Below are 20,720 nucleotides of genomic sequence, written 5' to 3' on the forward strand. Positions count from 1 at the left end.
TCTGGATTCCAGGGAACCCCTCTCGTCAGATGTTCTGGATTCCAGGGAACCCCTCTCGTCAGATGTTCTGGATTCCAGGGAACCCCTCTCGTCAGATGTTCTGGATTCCAGGGAACCCCTCTCGTCAGATGTTCTGGATTCCAGGGAACCCCTCTCGTCAGATGTTCTGGATTTTTCCACCACTGCAGAGACTGATTTACTAGTAAGGGAGTTTGAACTACACCCTGTAACGATTCCTGACTTCTGTTCCAACAACCTAATATCCCCTGTTGTAGAATCCGAGTGTGGAGCTGGGCCCATCTTACTGCCGGGATGCAGTCAGAGAACCCAGTAGCTTCATAGCCTCCCTCATTGTCCATACAGATTGATTTAGAAATCTCAAGACCTTTTCGCTTATCCCCATCACCTTCTGAGTTGGAAGAAATGTTTCTTGAGGAGTAGAATCTAGACGGACCCCTAAAAACATTAAATTCTGAGATGGGCAAGGATTAGATTTTTTCCAGTTTATTTTCCAACCTGTCTGATAAAGGGTCCGACAAGTTATGAACAAATTGTTTTCCAGGGTTTGTTTTTCGAGCCGCCTACAATTAACAGATCGTCCAAGTAGAGAATGATTAGGATGTTCGGCCTTCTTAAGTGAGCCACCACCTCTAGCATTACTTTCACCCTCGGGGCGGAGGTGATTCCAAAGAGAAGTACTTGGAACTGGAAATTATCTCGTTTTCTCCCAAATAAAACTGCTATGTGGAGAAATCTGAGCTTTCTCGCATACAGGAATATGGTAATATGCATCTTTTAGATCTATAGATGCCAAAAAATCTCCTTGTTTTAACAGATATATTGTGGATCTTATGGTCTCCATTTTGAATTTGTCGTATTCTATGAACCTGTTCAGGCTTTTTAGGTTTATTATCAGTCGGAACCCTCCATCAGTTTTTTTTTTTTACCAGAAAGACAGTTGAATAATAGCCCTTTTTTTGTAGTGAGAAAGGAACCGGGATAATAGCTTTTTGAGCCAAGAGATTCCGAATCCCTTCTTCCACTTTTTCTTGTAAGAAGGCCGATCTTTGGATTGGGGTTACCCTGAAGACGTTTTGAGGGAGGAGGAAGACGAAAAGTAATATCGTAACCTTTTGCAATAATGTTTAGTACCCAAGGATTTACAGTGATCTCTTCCCATTCTTTTATGAAAAACTTTAGTCTTCCTCGCACCTGAAACCTGGCGTCATTGTTTGGAAGATTCTGTATTTTTTGGGGTAAACGTGGAGCCTCTGTTTCCACTCTTTCGATTTTTTTCCTTTGGACCAGTGTAGTGGACCCTAGTAGATCTTTTTGCCCCTTTTTTAGCTCTTCGAAAGGGAAATTTTATTTTGTTTGTATCCTTAGGAAAGGACTTTTTAGAGTCCGAAGCCTTTTCTAAAATGCTTTCTAAATTCTGGCCAAACATCAAGTTTCCATGAAAAGGTAAACTACATAATTTCGTCTTGGAACTGATCTCACCTGTCCAACCAAAGAGCTCCTCTAGCCACTACTGCTAGTCCAGTGGATTCTGCTGCCATTCGGACTGACTCTGCCGTAGAATCCGACAAGAAATCCACTGCTTTTAAAAGCAAAGGGAAGGAGTCTTTTAGTGTGTCATAAGGAGCTCCTTCTTCTTCTAACTGCAACAACCACCTTTTCAAGGATCTAGATACGGACATGGCAGAAAGATTTGGTTTGAATAGAGCAGCGCTAGCCTCCCAGGTCTTTTTTAAAGTCTGATCTGCTTTCTTACCCATGGGGTCTTTTAGGGTCCCCATGTCTTCAAATGGAAGTGCATTTGCCCTTTGACCAATTTTGACAGAGACACATCAACTTTAGGGCAGGATGTTAGCAAGGCCTCATCCTCTTCACTAAAGGGAAGGCGACGTCTCATAGTTTTCAGGATAAATAATTTTGTATCCGGAGATTTCCATTCTCTTTTTACTAATTCCTGCATGTTTTTGTGGACTGGAAAAACTCTCTTTTTCTTTTGTTCCAGTCCACTAAACATTTGATCTTGGACGGACCTATAGACTTTCTCATCCGAGAGATCCATAGTCGCCCTGACCGATTTGACTAACTCTTTTGTATCTTCAGAAGAGAAAGTTTTTGAATTCTGAATGAGACTCAGATGAATCCAAAGATTCCAGATCCTCCGATTTCTGTTCAGAATCTGCAGATGACGAACTGGAGACACTCATTTTGGGATCCCTATGATTTGAGCTAGATGTCCCCGGATAAGCTATAGGATGTTCAGCTAGGGCAGACCTCATCTCTTCCCTAATTACATCCCTTAGTTCTTCCCTAATAGACGGGACTAGGTCTTTTGCCATATTAGTGGTACATTTTTTCAGTGTTTTTTACTATATGTATCAGGCAATTTTACTGAACATATAACACACTTTTTAGCTTTCGGCGTAGACTTAGCTTTCTGAGCCCCATCACTCTGCATACATACAGGAAGAGAGGGGGACAGAGGTACAAGGGGTTAGCATTAATAACACAACCGGCATTCCCCCCAAAAAAAGACTTCCTTACTTACAGTAGGGCTTTGTGAGGTCTCCATCTGACCAGTACCTAGCTCAGACATGTTTGTCTGAACTACCTCTGATCCCCTTTAAATACTCTTACCTGTAGACCTCCGCCATGATCTTGCGTGCCAATTGTAGCTCCGCCCCCTCGGCGTGCGTTTCACAGTCCGGAAGTACCTCCTGGAACGCACGTGAACCGCATCCGATGGCGTCATCGTGTCGAGGGTATCAGATGGCAATGAGGAGCTTACAATACAACCGGAGGGACTCCCTGAGTGTCCGGTCACACATGGACCTCCATGCCCGACGCGCTGAGCGGGAGGTAAGGAGCAGGGATCTTGAAGGGCTCACCAGCACCTCAATACCCAACTAGGGCATGGGTGCTGCCTGCTTCCCTCATGTGTATAAGGCATTCCATTTTCTTCTATCCACCGCCTCTGCCTGCCTTAGAACAGAAACGGGCTCATAGCAAGTGCCACGAGGAAGATCCGTCTCCCACCTGGAGGGACAGGAAGACACTGAGGAGGGTCACATTTATTCTTCCTGTCCCTACCTGGTTGGAGGCATCTCTCATGGTATGCCGTCATGGAGGATGAAAGGAAAAACCAAGAGTTTTATCCTATGAACAGAAATACCTTTTATAAAGCAAGTCAATTAACCCCTTAAGGACACAACCATTTTCCATGTTTTATTCACTGCTTTCCCGAAGCCATAACTTTGATATTTTTTTGGCGGGGCAGGTTGTACTTTCTAATGTCCCCATTTAGTATTGCATATGATGTAGTGGGAAGCTGGAAAAAAATCCCAAATGGGTGTTTCTGAAATAGGTTTATGGGTTTCATTTTTACAGAGTTACCTAAGTGGTAAATGTGACCTGCTGCCTTCATTCTCTGGGTCAGTACAATTACAGCGATAACACATTTACCTATTATAAAAAAAACATTGTGTGTATGACATCTTGATCAGTTTTGTCTGTTACACAGTTAACCATATGGGCTAAATACTGATTTTAATCAGAGTATAATACAGCTGGATCCTGCACCGCTCTGAATGCAGGATGTTTAGGCCCAGGAGATGCAATTCTGACATATATATATAGTGATATACAGGAGATGCCCAGGTTATACCAGCTGTACATATATCATTATATACAGGAGATGCCCAGGTTATACCAGCTGTACATATATAATTATATACAGGAGATGCCCAGGTTATACCAGCTGTACATATATAATTATATACAGGAGATACCCAGGTTATACCAGCTGTAAATATATAATTATATACAGGAGATGCCCAGGTTATACCAGCTGTACATATATAATTATATACAGGAGATACCCAGGTTATACCAGCTGTAAATATATAATTATATACAGGAGATGCCCAGGTTATACCAGCTGTACATATATAATTATATACAGGAGATGCCCAGGTTATACCAGCTGTACATATATAATTATATACAGGAGATGCCCAGGTTATACCAGCTGTACATATATAATTATATACAGGAGATACCCAGGTTATACCAGCATGCTCCATTTCACTATATATACAGATACTCAGATTATTCCATGATATTCTACCAGGGGCAGACTGGCCATAGATCCTATAGGTCTATGGATACTACATGAGACACGGCCTCTAGCTTGGATACAAGAGGAGATACGTTTTTTTGTCTGGATAGAGGATAAGTTACAGCCTCCAGCCTGAATACAAGGTGAGATACGGCCTCCAGCCTGAATACAAGGTGAGATACGGCCTCCAGCCTGAATACAAGGTGAGATACGGCCTCCAGCCTTAATACAAGGTGAGATACGGCCTCCAGCCTGAATACAAGGTGAGATACGGCCTCCAGCCTGAATACAAGGTGAGATACGGCCTCCAGCCTGAATACAAGGTGAGATACGGCCTCTAGCCTGAATACAAGGTGAGATACGGCCTCTAGCCTGAATACAAGGTGAGATACGGCCTTTAGCCTGGATACAAGATGAGATACGGCCTCTAGCCTGAATACAAGGTGAGATACGGCCTCTAGCCTGAATACAAGGTGAGATACGGCCTTTAGCCTGGATACAAGATGAGATACGGTCTCTAGCCTGAATACAAGGTGAGATACGGCCTTTAGCCTGGATACAAGATGAGATACGGCCTCCAGCCTGAATACAAGGTGAGATACGGCCTCCAGCCTGAATACAAGGTGAGATACGGCCTCCAGCCTGAATACAAGGTGAGATACGGCCTCCAGCCTGAATACAAGGTGAGATACGGCCTCCAGCCTGAATACAAGGTGAGATACGGCCTCCAGCCTGAATACAAGGTGAGATACGGCCTTCAGCCTGAATACAAGATGAGATACGGCCTTTAGCCTGGATACAAGATGAGATACGGTCTCTAGCCTGGATACAAGATGAGATACGGTCTCTAGCCTGAATACAAGATGAGATACGGCCTTTAGCCTGGATACAAGATGAGATACGGCCTTTAGCCTGGATACAAGATGAGATACGGTCTCTAGCCTGGATACAAGATGAGATACGGTCTCTAGCCTGAATACAAGATGAGATACGGCCTTTAGCCTGGATACAAGATGAGATACGGTCTCTAGCATAGATGCAAAATGAGATACGGTTGGGCATGGAGGCATATAGGTTCCATATGATATCCTGAACATTTGCCCACAGATGTTACAGCTGGGCCTATAGATCCTGCACAGTCATAGGTTGTCGAAGATGGCATCCCAGCTGGTCCCATACATGCTCGATTGGCGATAAATCTGGAGACCAGGCAGTCAAGGAAGTGTTATAATCTGGAGGAGACATTCCTGGGAAACCCGTGCTGTGTGCGGGCATTTTCCCTGCCATGAGAGGAACACATGTGGTGGCAGGATGTCCTGCACGTATCGCAGGTATCACTACTAGTGGTGACCGTTGTATGAGATGGCTCCCCTGATCATCACACCAGAAGTTGTCAGCCCTGCCATTAGAGAATCACATGTGGTGGCAGGATGCCCCGTTTCTCTCCAATGATGCGCTCCTTCTAAAAGTCTGTCAGCTGGGTAAAATGTCTGAGTGCATCCCAGAGGCATGCCTAGCAGTCAACGATCTGTCCCCAGGAGGTACACTACACAAAAGTGGCCTCTGACAGCTTTTGTAGGACAGTGAGTTAAGCGCTTTAGCACCCTCTTGTGGTAAGACTCAGTGTCTCATCAGACCACACCTGTAATTACTTACATATTTTCCGGACGAGTTTTGCAGCAGTCCGACATTTCTATCTGGGGCAGTATTTTTTTTGTCAATGAGTGTATTTCACAATGGCACACATTTACCTATGCCCTGAAGACAAGAGCCTCATACCTGGGTTCCTTTCTCTCCTGAGGGGCCTTCTTTACCTGGATGACCCTGTAAAATGAAGACACACAGTCAGATTTCTTCGCACCTACCGATATTCACTATCAGCAGTATACGCGGCCTCCTCACACCTCAAAAGCTGTGGACATTTATCTTGACGATGTGAATGCACAAGCTGCATACCAATGGCCATGACCCCCTCCGGATATCGTGCAGTCAATGTAAACATGCATTAAATGGGTCTCTAGGAATACATGGCTGCTGTCCTCCATAAACAGCTCCACCCCTGCCCGTAGGTTTTATCTGGTATTTTCAGCTCCATTGAATGGTGAGCATGAACAGGCATGGTGCTGTGTCTTTCTATTCCTAAAACAAACCCTTTAATGTCCTTGGATTGTGTTCACAGTTCCTATTCCTTGCAGGTGAAGAACAGTGTAACCTTCAGGTCAGTTCCCCCTCGCCTTGCCTGTTTATAGTGGTGTGCGTTCAGAAGGGGGTCCTCGATTATCGTCTAGAGCTAATGTTAACTTCCCCCCAAAAATCAGCTGCAGGGTCTAACTTTTGGGAACTCGCGCCCTTGAAGTACCGTGCTTACGTTGCTTTATGTTTATTTTTGCGCTCGCAGGGACAGACAGGAATAGCTCTGAATCCCCCTCCCCAGCCTTAAACATGTGACATACGGAGAAGGACGGTGCGTGTGATACTTACAGGTGGACCATCTGCTCCCGGCATTCCAGGTAAACCAGGTTTTCCCAGCGGCCCCTAAAAATCACAACAACATAAATGCAGATTTTCAGCTTACACTTCACCAGCCGAACAATATTTCCCAGAGTTTTGCATCAAAATAACATTCACATTCTGTTCTTATGAATATGGAAAGTTATGTAAATGTGCGCGCTCATCATGGCAGCTTTGAATCCTGCAAATAATTATTCTGCAGCCCATCCAGAGGCTAAGCGGTCCGAGTAGCCAGAAAACATCAAATGCAGAGAAATCTCATCTTATTTTCTGGTGAACAAATAATTTCTGTGCATTTATGTCTTAAGGAAACAATTGAAATGGCCTCAGACTTGAAGGAATAGCAAATGCTTCTATCTTTGCAACACGGGATGAATGCAATTATCATATGTATCAGAAAATGCTCTTTATTGAGCAGCAGCTCCGCATGCAGAGCCGCCGGTGCAGTGCACCGATACAGCCGATGAGTACAGATACAGTTATTGCAATATATACAGATGAAAACTAATACATTGATCTGTACGTGGTCTCTTAAAGTGACATGTACCAGCAGTTCTGGAGGGATCGTAGGCCCTGGGATAAAACGGGTCCATGATGGATAGTGTGGATTACACCTGCGTGTATGCAGACGAGCTTAGGAGTCACCAGCAGGCCGCCTAATGATGCCCTGATGCTGGAGGCGCAAACTGCCCAGAGTAGTGATCCTAAGGCTTTTGGGAGGCTCCTCGTCCTCAACCCTTGCTAAGATTTCTAGGACTGAGACATGATCAGGCGTCCGATCCTTAAAAGACTGCCTCATGCACTATTTGTTTGGCACGCTCACATTCTGTTTGAACTTGGGTGATGATGTTCTGGATGATGTTGGCCAGATGGGTAGAAGCCTTCTGCAAAGCCACTACCCTAAGTTAGAAATTAACCCCTTGTTTTGTAGATTTGTGAGATCATCTGTTTTAAGAGAGCAATTCCATACTTCAGAGTCTGAAGGACTTCTGGTTCTATTCATCCCGCCACATCAAAGTCTTAGGGCTCTTTCATACGAGCGGATGCCGTGCGTGGAATCCATGCCAAGCCCCGGTCCGGACTGCAGAGACACGGAGCAGTCAGATGATTGACAATGCCCCGTGCCTCTCTGTGGCCTTTTTACTACAAAATCACAGTGAGATAAAGTGGTCACCGTGATTTTGTAGAAAAAAGATCAGAGAGAGGCACGGAGTATTCAATCATGTTACTGCTCCGTGTCTCTGCTGTCCGGAGCGGGGTTTGGCATTCTTTCAGGCAGCGGATTCCGCTCGTGTGAAACTCACCATCCTGTTATGAGTTTGATGTAAAAGGAAACTAGTCAAGGGATGTTCTTGATGATACCCCATCTATCTCTATATCTGACCCGGTGGCTTCCACCACCCAGGGAGACAGTGAGGTCCATGGAGTAACACAAGTCTCTAGCATATGTCTGAATGGATACAGACAAGGACAACGCAGTTTACATTACCTGTGATGTAATTTATTGTGTTTAACGGAGACATGAAAGTTGGGCGTGCCCCCCAGCTCCAGTTGTATAGGATTCATGTAAACAGTGCTATTAATGGGTGAGGTCAATGTTTTCTCCCTGCAAATATTCCCGACTCCACTGCTGTCATGAAAGGGGAGATTTACAGACAGAAAGATGGACGCTGCTGTATGGATGAGTCGTTCTCATCCATTTTACTGAGGGGAGGACACAGCAGCTGGGACATATTAGACATTACCTTCGTTCCTGGTGGCCCAATTGCACCCTGAGGACCTGGAAGACCCTGCAGAAAAAAAGAGGAATATCAATCTGTTTATCATTTTCATTCCATGAATGTTTCTTGCTATTTGCAGCGGCTCCTAATATTTCGGTAGTAATAATGTCAATCTGTCAGGGTTTCAGGCAAGTTATTCATGAGAACTTGTTTGTCCCCATTAAAATTCAGTGTCTGAAAAAAGGTTAGCAGAAGTTCACCCTTCAAGATGGCGGCCCAGTGGGAATCTCACACTTGCACTTCACCATCTGGGCCCTTCATAAATAAAACCAGAGGTTGAGGAAGAACAGAATGGAGATCTAGATGGCACTGACAAGGTTATATGCAAGTAGGAGAAAGAGTAAAACCAAGGACGTTCACTGCTTCAAAGTTGATATTTTTAAGAATGAAAATACTGTGCATTATACCCAAAGCCTGGTGACTATAAGGATCATCTCCCTTCTAGAATAGCAGAGCCTTAAATTAGAACTTGAGGGCCCATACTGGGTTCTGCAGGTGACCGCTGGCCTCTGTATGGTAGGCGGTGTGGCTAATGGACGTCTCAAACACTGGCCACAGCTAAAGTCCTATTATCCAATAATTTGTGGAATGTAGAAAAGGAATATGGCAGCAAGGAGGGTAAGGGGACCTGGATACCTCTCAATCCAGATCAGTCATCCATTCCAACCATCTCCCGGCATCTTCAGACAATGCTTGGCATTAGAGATGAGAGAATTTCATATTTTAAAAATTCGTTCACACTTCGTTTGTTGGTAAAAGGGTGAATTGCGGTATGGATTCCGATACCACGGACCAGAACGCAATTCTATGACGGAATGCAAAACGGAATGCCTTTAGAGGACTCCCCTGCATAACGGAAACGGGACGGATCCCTTTTGCAGCCCATAGACTTCTATTATGACGGAATGAATAACCGAATGCCTCTAAAGGCGTTCCCTTATGCATTCCGTCATAGAATTGCGTTATGGTTCGTGGTAACAGAATCCATAACGCAATTCACCTTTTACCAACAAACGAAGTGTGAACGAATTTCATAGGCAGAAATTCGCTCATCTCTACTTGGCATCACTGGCTTATGTTGAGGTCATTGGCTGTTTTGTTGCACCCAACCAGTTAGGTTAGGCTAAATAAGCAAAGAACCTCACATTTACGTGCCGTGGCCTATTCACTCCGCATAGAACACAAACAGAATACCTAGACACGGAGCAAACAAGCTCATCAATTCGAGCCCTTTAGCCTCACCTGTGCACCTGGGTTTCCTTGCTGACCAGGAGGTCCTGGCTCGCCTTGAGGCCCCTACAAGAAAAGGAGTGCAAGGTCACCATAAGGACTATTCAATAACATATGATAACGTGAACAGCTATAAATCAATACTCACCACGCTGCCTTTGAGTCCAACTGGACCGTCCATGCCAGTAACACCCTGTAACAGGAGCACAGACATGTATCAGAGATGAGAAGAATACACACGACCACCATTCACCGTCTACACATGGCCGGCACATGAAGTCATAGCCACAAGCTATAGCGACTTCACATAAATTCCTTCTTCTTGGAGCCTCAGTTAGGGTTCATTCACATGACCGTATGAACGAGTCCACATCCGTTCCACAATAGGCATTTTCTATGGTAGCAGCGGCCATGAGCAGTCTGCAAATTGCGGAACACCCATGGGCCGCTTTTCTTGTTTTGCGGATCCAGAAAATACTACAGACGTGTGAATGTAGCCTTACACAAATGACCACTTATCTCATTTCCAGTGCACATAGTCTGACAAGCACAATCATCATAAATGATGTGTAAAAAAACTCAGGACCTGGGTAGAAGAAAAGCACCAGACCTCACACATACTCCAAACAGATGGACGCATGTAACATACAATGATGCCTGAATTACTCCCAATGATGATTTACCACCAGAGCCCTATTTCTGCATCCTGTTCACTGATCTATATACGAGGAAAAGTTGTGAAGCAATTCCTTCAGCTCAGGCTCATTAAGCATCGATGGTCTGTGAGGATCTGTGGATTACTGCAGACACAACTCCCCCATATCACAAAGCCTGATACCAGCCTCACCAATGTCATGCCCTGGACAGGAAAAGGAGGAGGAAAGACTTACATGAGGTCCAGGGGGGCCAGGAGGTCCCTTTGGTCCAAGTAAACCACGTGGTCCCTATAAAAAAAAAAAAATAGAGAAAAGAATAATGAAAAATTTGCAAATCTAAAGAAATTCCTGCCTCAGCTTGGCGTAGGTGAAAACTCTCCACTGATCAAGACTCAACAAGCCCAGTGTCTCAAGTGATTCTTCCCTAATATTAGGGTGACTACAATTACCCTCACCCACAGGAACAGAAACTGGTCAGTCCATATCCACAGATAACCTGGAAGGTGTGATAAGACCTTGCTTATAATATTAGGACCTTAAGCTGGCCATAGACATTAGATAGTTGCTGGCCAAATACTCCACTGGTCAGGGGCATAAAGCTGCTGACACCCCTGTCCCCTGCAGACACCCCTGTCCCCTGCAGACACCCCGGTCTCCTGCAGACACCCCGGTCTCCTGCAGACACCCCTGTCCCCTGCAGACACCCCGGTCTCCTGCAGACACCCCGGTCTCCTGCAGACACCCATGTCTCCTGCAGACACCCCTGTCCCCTGCAGACACCCCGGTCTCCTGCTGACACCCCTGTCCCCTGCAGACACCCCTGTCTCCTGCAGACACCCCTGTCCCCTGCAGACACCCCGGTCTCCTGCAGACACCCATGTCTCCTGCAGACACCCCTGTCTCCTGCAGACACCCCGGTCTCCTGCAGAAACCCCGGTCTCCTGCAGACACCCCGGTCTCCTGCAGACACCCCGGTCTCCTGCTGACACCCAAGTCTCCTGCAGACACCCCGGTCTCCTGCAGAAACCCCGGTCTCCTGCAGACACCCCGGTCTCCTGCAGACACCCCGGTCTCCTGCTGACACCCAAGTCTCCTGCAGACACCCATGTCTCCTGCAGACACCCCTGTCCCCTGCAGACACCCCTGTCTGCAGCGATCTCCTCCACAGTAAAGGGAGCAGTGATCACTAATGCCATTGCTCGTCCCCATACAGAAGCGTTCCTTCCTGACAATCGTCTGCTCGTCAGTGGAGAAGACACATTTACATGCAGCGATCTCCTCCACAGTAGGGGGAGCAGTGATCACTAATGCCATTGCTCGCACTCATACAGAAGTATTCCTTCCTAATAATAGTTTGCTCGTCACTGGAGGAGACACATTTACATGAAGTTATCTCCTCCACAGTATAGGCATCAGTGATCACTAATACCATCGCTCGTCCCCATACAGACTTGTTGTTTGCCGGCAGCAGAGGCTGTTTAGTCAGCACGATCAGCTGCCAGCAATCAATGATTTAGGTGACCGCACAAACGAGCAGATTAGTGTTTCGCTCGTTCATCGGGTAATCTGCAGCACCTTTGCACCGGCAAATCATCACTAACGAGTGTTCCTATGAAAGCTTGTTAGCGATTACCTGCCCAATGCTCGGACAGTGTAAAGGGGCCTTTAGTCGTACACTTGTGTGTTTGTCTCTAAAGTATAAAAAGTGTTATGCAACTCTGAATGAAAATGTCCCAAGGGACACAATGTCTCTCCAACTATAAAGAAATTGATATAAAGGAAATGTATATATACTTACAGGTTCACCTGGCAATCCCCGAGGTCCGACATCCCCATCATCACCCTAAAGAAAGCAACAAGACACCCGAGTGAAGAGCATCAAATATTAAGCCATTTCCCTGGGGTCCAAGCTCAGTGTCAGAGCCTCTGGATCGGCCCTTATATAAGCAGTATGCATCACAGGTCTTGTGCTGGACCTAGACATATAATATAATAAGACATATAAGTTGGTAGGTGCACTTACCCTCTCACCATCCTCCCCTGGTGCACCGGGAGGCCCATGGGGACCAGATTCACCCTAATAACAACCAATAAAATGTATTAATCGCTTTGACCTGATGACCAGTGACAGCTGAAAATGATCATATCAAAATAAAAAAAATGAACCTACACGATGACCCTTTTCTCCAGGTAAACCAGCTAATCCATCAAATCCTCGGTCACCCTAAAAAAAAATATATATATATATGTTTGTTTTGTCTTTTTACAAGGCATACTGACCACCATGGACACCCGCACAATAGACCATACCTTAGTTCCGGTCTGTCCAGGCATACCACGAGCACCATCGCTTCCTGCCCGGCCCTGGAATATAGGAGGATGGTCATTCAGACTTGTAACATAAGTGATGCTAACTCTATAGTAACTGTGATCATGTCCCCCCGATGATGTGGTCGTGCTTATAATGTGGTGTAAAACGTGCCAAAATTTCTGCCAAATAATGTTGCATCAAGTTTCAAAAACATTTATGAAGCAAATAAGAATAATCCACAGCGCCTCGCAGGATGAGGAGGCATGGCTTAAGATGTGCCAAAAGTTAGACAGCATGAGCCACTGCGACAAATTCTGTGCACCTTTAGGCTGCCTGTAGACCTACCCTTCGTCCAGGCTTTCCAGTTGGGCCGAGAGGTCCTTGAGTACCACGAGGACCCTGCAAGATAAACACAGTGAGGCCCAGGAACAGATCAGGCAGAAGCAGGACAAATAGATACGATACACAAGAGCGGTATCATTAATATTAGTGTCAAATGATCAACATATCATACAAGTATTTGTATTATTTATTAGGCCCTCGCAGATGAGCGTGTCCGGATTAGGTCCGGATGCGTTGCGAATGCGTTCAGTGAAAAATATCATTCAGTTTTACCTACGATCGTGTTCAGTTGTTCAGTTTTTATCGCGCGGGTGCAATGTGATTTAATGTGTTTTGCACGCACGTGATAAAAAACTGCAAGTATACAAACATCTCTTAGCAACCATCCATGAAAAACGCATCGCATCCGCACTTGCTTGCTGATGCGATTTTCACGAAGCCCCATTCACTTCAATGAAGCCAGCGTTGGGTGACAAACACAGAATATAGAACATGCTGCGATTTTCACGCAACGCACAAGTGATGCGTGAAAACCAATGCACATGTACATTGCCCCATCGAAATGAATGGGCCCGGATTCTGTGCGGGCGCAATGTGTTCGTATCACGCATTGTACCCGCGCGGGTCTGCAGAGGGCCTTAGAATCACCATTTAGCTTTCAGGGTACGTCCACACAGGACTGAAATGCTGCACATTTATATATTACAGTGGCAGCTAAATGGAGAAGATTCTAAGTAATCTCAGTCACACTGCACAAAAACAAAACAAAAACTATGAATTGATCAAGAAAAAAAGTGGAAAAACCCAGTATTATTGCAGCCCCTTAGATTAGTACCTCACTATTATATTTAGTATTACCAATGGGGCAAGACTGTGACAACTTTCAGTCTTTATCACAATACAGATACTAGTTGTCACCGTATAGTCATTACTGCAGTAGTGATCACAAGTTGTCACTTAGGTCTTATTCATATGTCAGCGTTTGTGAGCCAAAACCAGGAGCGGGACCAGGACAAAGAACCTGTGCAAACACTTCTATTACCGCCCATCATGGTGGTAGATCCACTCCTGGTATTGTATAACAACCAACGATGTAAAACTCAGGTGTGTGAACTAGAGGTTACGCTCTGGTCACATTACACTTAGGCCTCATGCACACGACCGTAGTTTCTGTCCGCATCCGATACGCATTCATTTCAATGTGGCCATAAAGGATACGGACATCACACCATGTGATGTCCACATGTCTGTTCTGTGGCCCCACAAAAAAAAAAAAAAAGAACATATTCTATTTTTGTCTGTTTTGCAGACTAGGACAGGAAATTTCTACATAAGTTAAAAAATAAATGGTGGCATGAACTCCCCCAGGATCCATGTTTCGTGGATTCGTAATTGGCAGACTGCAAAACGCTTACGGTTGTGTGCATGAGCCCTTAGGGTTACACATCAGAGGTATGGACGGGAGCATTCCCCGACATATATACCTCTGTATAGCAATACAGTGGCATATGTCAGCCATTGGCAAGAATGGTAAAAATATATATTACAATGGGTATTTAGGTGCCTCACTCTATAGGAAAAGCTCAGTCTGGACAGAAGGAAGGCTTATGCATAAATACCTGTGGCCCTAAGTCACCTGATTCCCCTTTCAGTCCTGAAGGACCAGGTAAGCCCTGTAAGAAAACAGCAGTAAGGTGCAGTTTTAATACATCAAGATGACACAAGTCATGTAAAATGTTGTACCATATGGTCAGGATTATCGGTGTCCCATTACTCACCACTGGACCAGGTCTTCCAGTAAGTCCCATTGGACCAGATGGACCCCTTAAGGCCAGCTGAAATATGGAACACACAAGGTCACTATCAGGCTCTGCAACAGGCTGCGCCAAACTAATATTCACAAAATGGATTTAGAAAGAAGTAGTCACATGACTGCGGCACGAGGCTTGGCTGGGTTCACTTACATCCCATAGTACACTGACAACCTCACCAGTAGGAGAACAGTGATGATCTGGTTTAAAGGATAACTGTCGTGTCTTCATCAAAAAAATACATTTTAGCATATGTTACTGCTGCAGCAGCATTATGCATAAAGCAATCTTTATTTTCTTCACATACCACTGTTTTCCTTGAATTTTTCCCCTTAGTTACGGCTGTTTAAACATTTACAATATGAGGACCTTCTCAAGGAGACTCCTCTGCCAGTTCTCTGAGGCCAAAACAGCTTTCCCTCACTTCCCATACACACTTGCTGTAGCCAGCAGCTCCCTGCCAGCCAATCAGATTGGATTACTGAGAGACACGCCTCCTCACTCTGAAGCCTAATGCAGGCCTGCAGTGTGAAGGACCACCCCTCTGTCTTCTGTTTACATTAAGTTGGGAGACAGACAAGCCCTAGTAACGGTCTTTTAGTGAGCAGAGGAAAGGGACAGAGGACATTAATGAAAGCTGCTATTATAAGGTAATTACAGCTCTTTTGACAATCATTGACAGACTAACTGGGGTATACATGCCGAGCTCTAATATACTAGCAAATAAAATAAAAACATGACAGTTATCCTTTAACACTTGCAGAAAGGAAATGTATTAGTCCCTCGTTGTCTATTTTAGTTTTACCCCATGATGCATATATTTAGCTGCCATCTTTCTCACCCTGGGAGGAGCTTAGCTATTATATGACTGTGCACCTGACAACTGTGGCATCACATTACATGCAGTCACTGTCTACTGAGCATGTGTCTAAACACAACAACTAATCTAAGCAAGCAGAGCTGCAGTGAAAAGCATTGGGGAGGGACAAGCAGCAAGCTGATCTTCTGATAATGAGGAGGTATGGTTCAGAATGCCTCATCCTCAAAAGGCAATTCCCTTCAATGGGGAATAAAAAATGATAATAATTAATGACATTTTTTCTTACATCCCTGTCACAAGTTAGGGGCTTGTTATACATTACACACGGTTGTCAGAGATATAAGGGTAGTCGGTACAAGCGGCTCTCTTACTCTGGCTTGCTGTAGAATGGCTTGAGCCTGGGATTCCTGAGCAGAAAGTTGAGGTCCTTTGGAGGAACCGTCTCCTCCTCCTGAGAATCGGAACTAAGAAAAGAACAGGAGAACAGAGGATGAGAAAAGACACAACCAGATAAAGGGGTCCACAGAGGACAACGGCCGGGGGCCCCGACATGGTAGGTCACAGTCAGTGTAAGCAATGCATATTACATAGTCGTGCCTCATGGAACACACAGGTAATCAGGACATGGAGAAAGTCCAGCCCAGAACTACCCCTGGATCCGCTTTTTATTCTAGGCAGTAAAAACCCTATTTTGTTGACTACAAACAAACCAAGTGAGGTTTTTAATCCCACCGCCCCCCCCCCCCCTCCCCCCGGTTGCTTTCATGCAGGATAAAAACTGTGCTCTCCTTAAAACAGATCTAAGATTTATTCCTGCTTAAAAAGCCCTATCAAGACTCCATGAAATTGCTGGGTATTGAATTATATATAAATCACTTTCATATCACAAAGATTTTACTGCAGCAAGAAGAGGGCAACGAGCCACAACATAACGCCTATCAAGTGTGCATTAACCTGTGCTGTACCAGAGGCTTTTATATCATGAGCCATTGTACTCCCAGTATGAGCACTGCTCCCTCTAGTGGCACAGACAGAAACTGCACTGAGCGCCCAATGGATTAAATCATCTATTTAATAAACAGAAGCAGCAAAATATTGAGATCAAATATTAACTTACTGCAATCTCCCCATCAGCACTTCTGGCCCAAACTTAACTACCTTTGCACATGCTTTTCATGATCCAGCATTTATGGATTTTTTTATACTCCAGTCACATTCAAAGCTGTATTCACAGATCTGCAGGATGCTATTTAGAACCAAAGGGCACTTTGTTGACACCTGAGCACCCAATAATTCACTGCCTGGTTTAGGGTGCACTCACACGACCGTTTGTATTTTGCAATCCGCAAAAAATACAGATGAGATCCATGTGATGTCCGTGTTGCATCCGTTTTTTTTTAGGATCCATTGTAACAATGCCTGTCCTTAAACACAAACGGACGAGAATAGGACATGTTATAGGACTAGAATAAGACTGCGGAACGTCCATACGGATGTGGACAGCACAGTGTGCTGTCCACATTTTTTGCGAACCAATTGAAATGAATGGGTCTGCATCCAATCCACAAAAAGGACGGACCAAAAATACGGTCATGTAAATGGCGCCTTAAACACATATCTCCGACAGAACAGCACAGTAGAGCCTGCTCAGTATACACACTGAGCCATCAGAGCCAGTCCAAATGAAATTCTTAGTGTCTTTGAGCCAATATGAAGCTGGCAATGTTGTGACTGCAGCTCTGGATGTGACTGGAGTTAAAAGGAAATCTGTCTGCAGTAAATTCCCTGCTACACCCGGCACAATGACTTGCAGGGCTAGCTCAGCCTAATGTAGAGGATCAATTTCAATTAGTGATCTGCGGCTTATTCTGGAGTAAAAATACTTTAAATCAATTTGCAAATGAACAGTTGAGTGCACCGAGGGCGGGCCCAAGCCACTCTGTGCATCTTTGCTCCTCCTGCTTCTTCTACCAGCTCCTCCCTCTCCTTCTTGATTGATAGGTTAGAGCAAAAGTGCACAAAGCGGTTTGGACCCGCCCTCAGTGCACTTAACAGCTCATTTGATACAGAATAAAAAAAATTCCCCAAAATGAATCAATTGCTAAGTGAGTAGTGTTCCGGGTCTATCAGGGAATTTCCTGCTGATATCTTCGGCCAATACGGAGCCTAAGTAAAACCTCATATATTTGCAAACTTACTTAAAGGGGTTCTCCGGGCTGTTAATACTGATGACCTATCCTCAGGATAGGTCATCGATATCAGATCAGCGGTGGTCTGACAACCGTCACCTGTGCCGATCAGCTTTATGAAGTAAAGGCGCGCTCAGTCCACGTATGTCGTCTTCCTTCTCTCTTCCTGCTGGCCATAAACATAGTAGCAGCGAGCAGGAAGAGAGAAGTGAGACGGCCTGCGTGCACCGCGCACGCCTTCCCTTCATACAGCTGCCCACCGCCCGCGCCGATCTGATATTGATGACCAATCCTGAGGATAGGTCATCAATATTAAAATCCCGGAGAACCCCTTTAATATTATAGGTAGACTGTATTTCCCATAACCGTGTAAAAGCGTACTCAAGGGCCTTATGTATGAAAACTCCGGGAAGGAAAAGTGGATAAGTGGCCTTCGATGATACTGCAGATGTCGTTACATTTATCAAGTGTTGGAAAGAAAAAGGAAGTAATGATTTGATTAGCTGCTATGAGCAGCAATGAGGCATAATGCAGGGCGCTCGTCCACACGGGCACCAAGCCGATCAATGTGATCCACCGCTGCTCGTCCACCCTCTACTGGATCCTTCATTATAGGGTTTATTATGCCCTTATGTCCAAGTGACACGTCTAGTTTCTAAGTGGATTTGGCAGGAGCTTCAATCAAATGACTGCTCATTCGCTGTAAACAGCAGTTCTTACTAATAGGAATTTTCACTGCGGCTTTCATTTTCCCTCGCATTTTATGTTGTCAGAATACATACGTGATGGCAGCAGTCAGTGAATGTGAGCAAAGAACAATGATTCCTCAAACATGCGGGGACTCAGCGTGTGGGTGTGAGCTGCTGGTTTCTGATGGTACCACAATGGCGGGGGAGGGGCAGATTTATCCATATTGTTCCTCATATGGAAACTGGAATTTCATTAAAAACTGTTTCTTGTGTTACTGGTCTGTGTAAGGCATAAAGAGACAACACAAAAGTGGATCTCCATATTGTATATTACAGGATCCTTGGCTGCCCCTAAATGCCATACACGCAGGTGTAAATACAGCAGATTGTTACTTACAGGTAACATGAGCATAGTGCCTGAAGGTCCGGGTAAACCATCAGCACCTGTAAGTCCTGATCTTCCTGGGGGTCCCTGATGGGTGACAAAAGGAGACAAGATGTAAAACATAATGCAGTGATACGACGTCAAATAATCGTGTCAGGAGTTCTGTAAGGACCAGGCCCCACTTGAGCCATGAGATGCAAGTAAATGCAGAGCCCTCATACACTGTGTCTCCGATCATGCAATCTCTGGTCCTTCATTGTGTTGCAGGCTTGTTCTGTAGCCGTTATGGTACCTTTGGACAGGAAGAATCAATCTCAGGTAGTGCATTTTGCACCTCAGAACATGGATGTTGACTGGACTGCTGCTCACATTTGAAGAGATCCAGTTTGCACGTGGCTGCTTTCCTGTATTTTTGGGACTGTGGTGACCAGAGGTGGAGTGGCAGTGTAACCCCCAGTGTGCGGCCTCACTTCACACATTGTGGTGGATGCAGCATTATAAAGACGCAGAAGCCGCAATGTGTTCTGTTAGGTCGGGCGCCAGCGGCATATCGGATCTGAGACAGAGCACTGTACATGTTATATGCCACATGGATTTCAGGAAGCTCAGGCCCAGCTGCTTCACTACAATCTCCTCGCCGTCCCCAGTCTCGTCCCACAGCTGCCTGGCCTCCTCCTCCCCAAATGAATTTCTATTTGCCCAAATATTTGAGGACAGAAGCACCTGAGGCTCATGAGGGCTTTCTCTTCTATAAGGCCGGGTGAAGAAGCACTATATCGTTGCTGGGAATACTGCCACGAACCATCACAATGTGGATGAGCCCACGAGTGGCATGATTTGCTGCAGATTTCATCCCCGTACACGAAGGGGTAATATCTGCGGCAAAATTGGCTGCATTTCCACAATATATTGAGTATGTTGTGGACTTCAATCTGCAGCAGGCTTTACTTTTTCCAATCTGATCCCAGGCGGGTGAACCATACAGCACAGCAGATGAGAGAAGGAACAAGGTCCACGCGCTGCTCTCCACAAGGTAAGTATACGTTTATTAGGACGCTTTAGATAACGCGGTTCAGAGCTGGACAGGCTCCTTCTTCACATCGCACATTCAGGATATGGAGAAGGACTTTAACCTCTTTACGCATTATCACATACATGTCTGCCAAAACTATACAAATTTGGTATCACCATAATCGTATAGACCCGCAGAATAAGGAAGTCATTTTTAGCGCACAGTGAACGCCATAATGTCAAAACCCATAAAACCTTGGCTAATTTTAATTTTTTTTTAAATTTCACCCTACAAAGAATTTTTTCCCCATTTTCCTATAACAGATATTATAAATTAAATGATGCTATTAAAAAATACAACTTGTCCCTCAAAAAAAAAAAAAAAGCCCTCACATGGCTATGTGAACGGAAAATGAAAAAAAGTTATGGCTCTTGGGATGTGGGGAGAAAAAAATATAATTAGTCTTGGTCTTGAAGGGGTTAAACAGAAAAAATAAAAAAAGAATTACTGCAAAGGATGGAATCCTGCAGCACAACGAGCATGCTGTGGATCTGAACCCCCCCCCCCCCCCCCCCCGCTCAAGTATTACAGTGCATGTTCCCGTCAATTCAGCCACATATGGACCTAGCCTATAAGGACACCATCTTGATACTCCCATGAGTCCCTCTTTGTTTGGACCTATGGCCTCTTGCACAGGAATGTATTTTCATTCTGTTTCCGTTTTTTTGAGGACCGTATACGGAGCCATTAATTTCAATGGGTCCGCAAAAAAAACAAAAAACGGAAGTTACTCTGTGTGTATTCAGTTTCCGTATGTTCGTATTTCTGCTCCGCAAAAAAATAGAACATGT

At 45.0% G+C, this 20,720-nt stretch overlaps 1 protein-coding gene across 2 annotated transcripts in view; it reads right to left on the bottom strand.

Annotated features, from left to right (window-relative positions):
• Nucleotides 1-20,720, bottom strand: part of COL5A1 (collagen type V alpha 1 chain) — a 157,052-nt gene that overhangs the window by 39,708 nt on the left and 96,624 nt on the right. For both annotated transcript variants that reach the window (XM_040406465.1, XM_040406464.1), the window contains exons 12-26: nucleotides 18,870-18,944; nucleotides 15,966-16,058; nucleotides 14,742-14,798; nucleotides 14,583-14,636; nucleotides 12,967-13,020; nucleotides 12,621-12,674; nucleotides 12,481-12,534; nucleotides 12,334-12,387; nucleotides 12,109-12,153; nucleotides 10,545-10,598; nucleotides 9,803-9,847; nucleotides 9,667-9,720; nucleotides 8,389-8,433; nucleotides 6,614-6,667; nucleotides 5,912-5,956 (exon numbers count right to left, since the gene is read on the bottom strand). In XM_040406465.1, the coding sequence (XP_040262399.1) occupies nucleotides 5,912-5,956; nucleotides 6,614-6,667; nucleotides 8,389-8,433; nucleotides 9,667-9,720; nucleotides 9,803-9,847; nucleotides 10,545-10,598; nucleotides 12,109-12,153; nucleotides 12,334-12,387; nucleotides 12,481-12,534; nucleotides 12,621-12,674; nucleotides 12,967-13,020; nucleotides 14,583-14,636; nucleotides 14,742-14,798; nucleotides 15,966-16,058; nucleotides 18,870-18,944 (837 nt within the window). The remainder of the gene's footprint in view (nucleotides 1-5,911; nucleotides 5,957-6,613; nucleotides 6,668-8,388; nucleotides 8,434-9,666; nucleotides 9,721-9,802; nucleotides 9,848-10,544; nucleotides 10,599-12,108; nucleotides 12,154-12,333; nucleotides 12,388-12,480; nucleotides 12,535-12,620; nucleotides 12,675-12,966; nucleotides 13,021-14,582; nucleotides 14,637-14,741; nucleotides 14,799-15,965; nucleotides 16,059-18,869; nucleotides 18,945-20,720) is intronic.

This window comes from Bufo bufo, chromosome 8 (assembly GCF_905171765.1).
Source record: "Bufo bufo chromosome 8, aBufBuf1.1, whole genome shotgun sequence".
Lineage (NCBI taxonomy): Eukaryota > Metazoa > Chordata > Amphibia > Anura > Bufonidae > Bufo > Bufo bufo.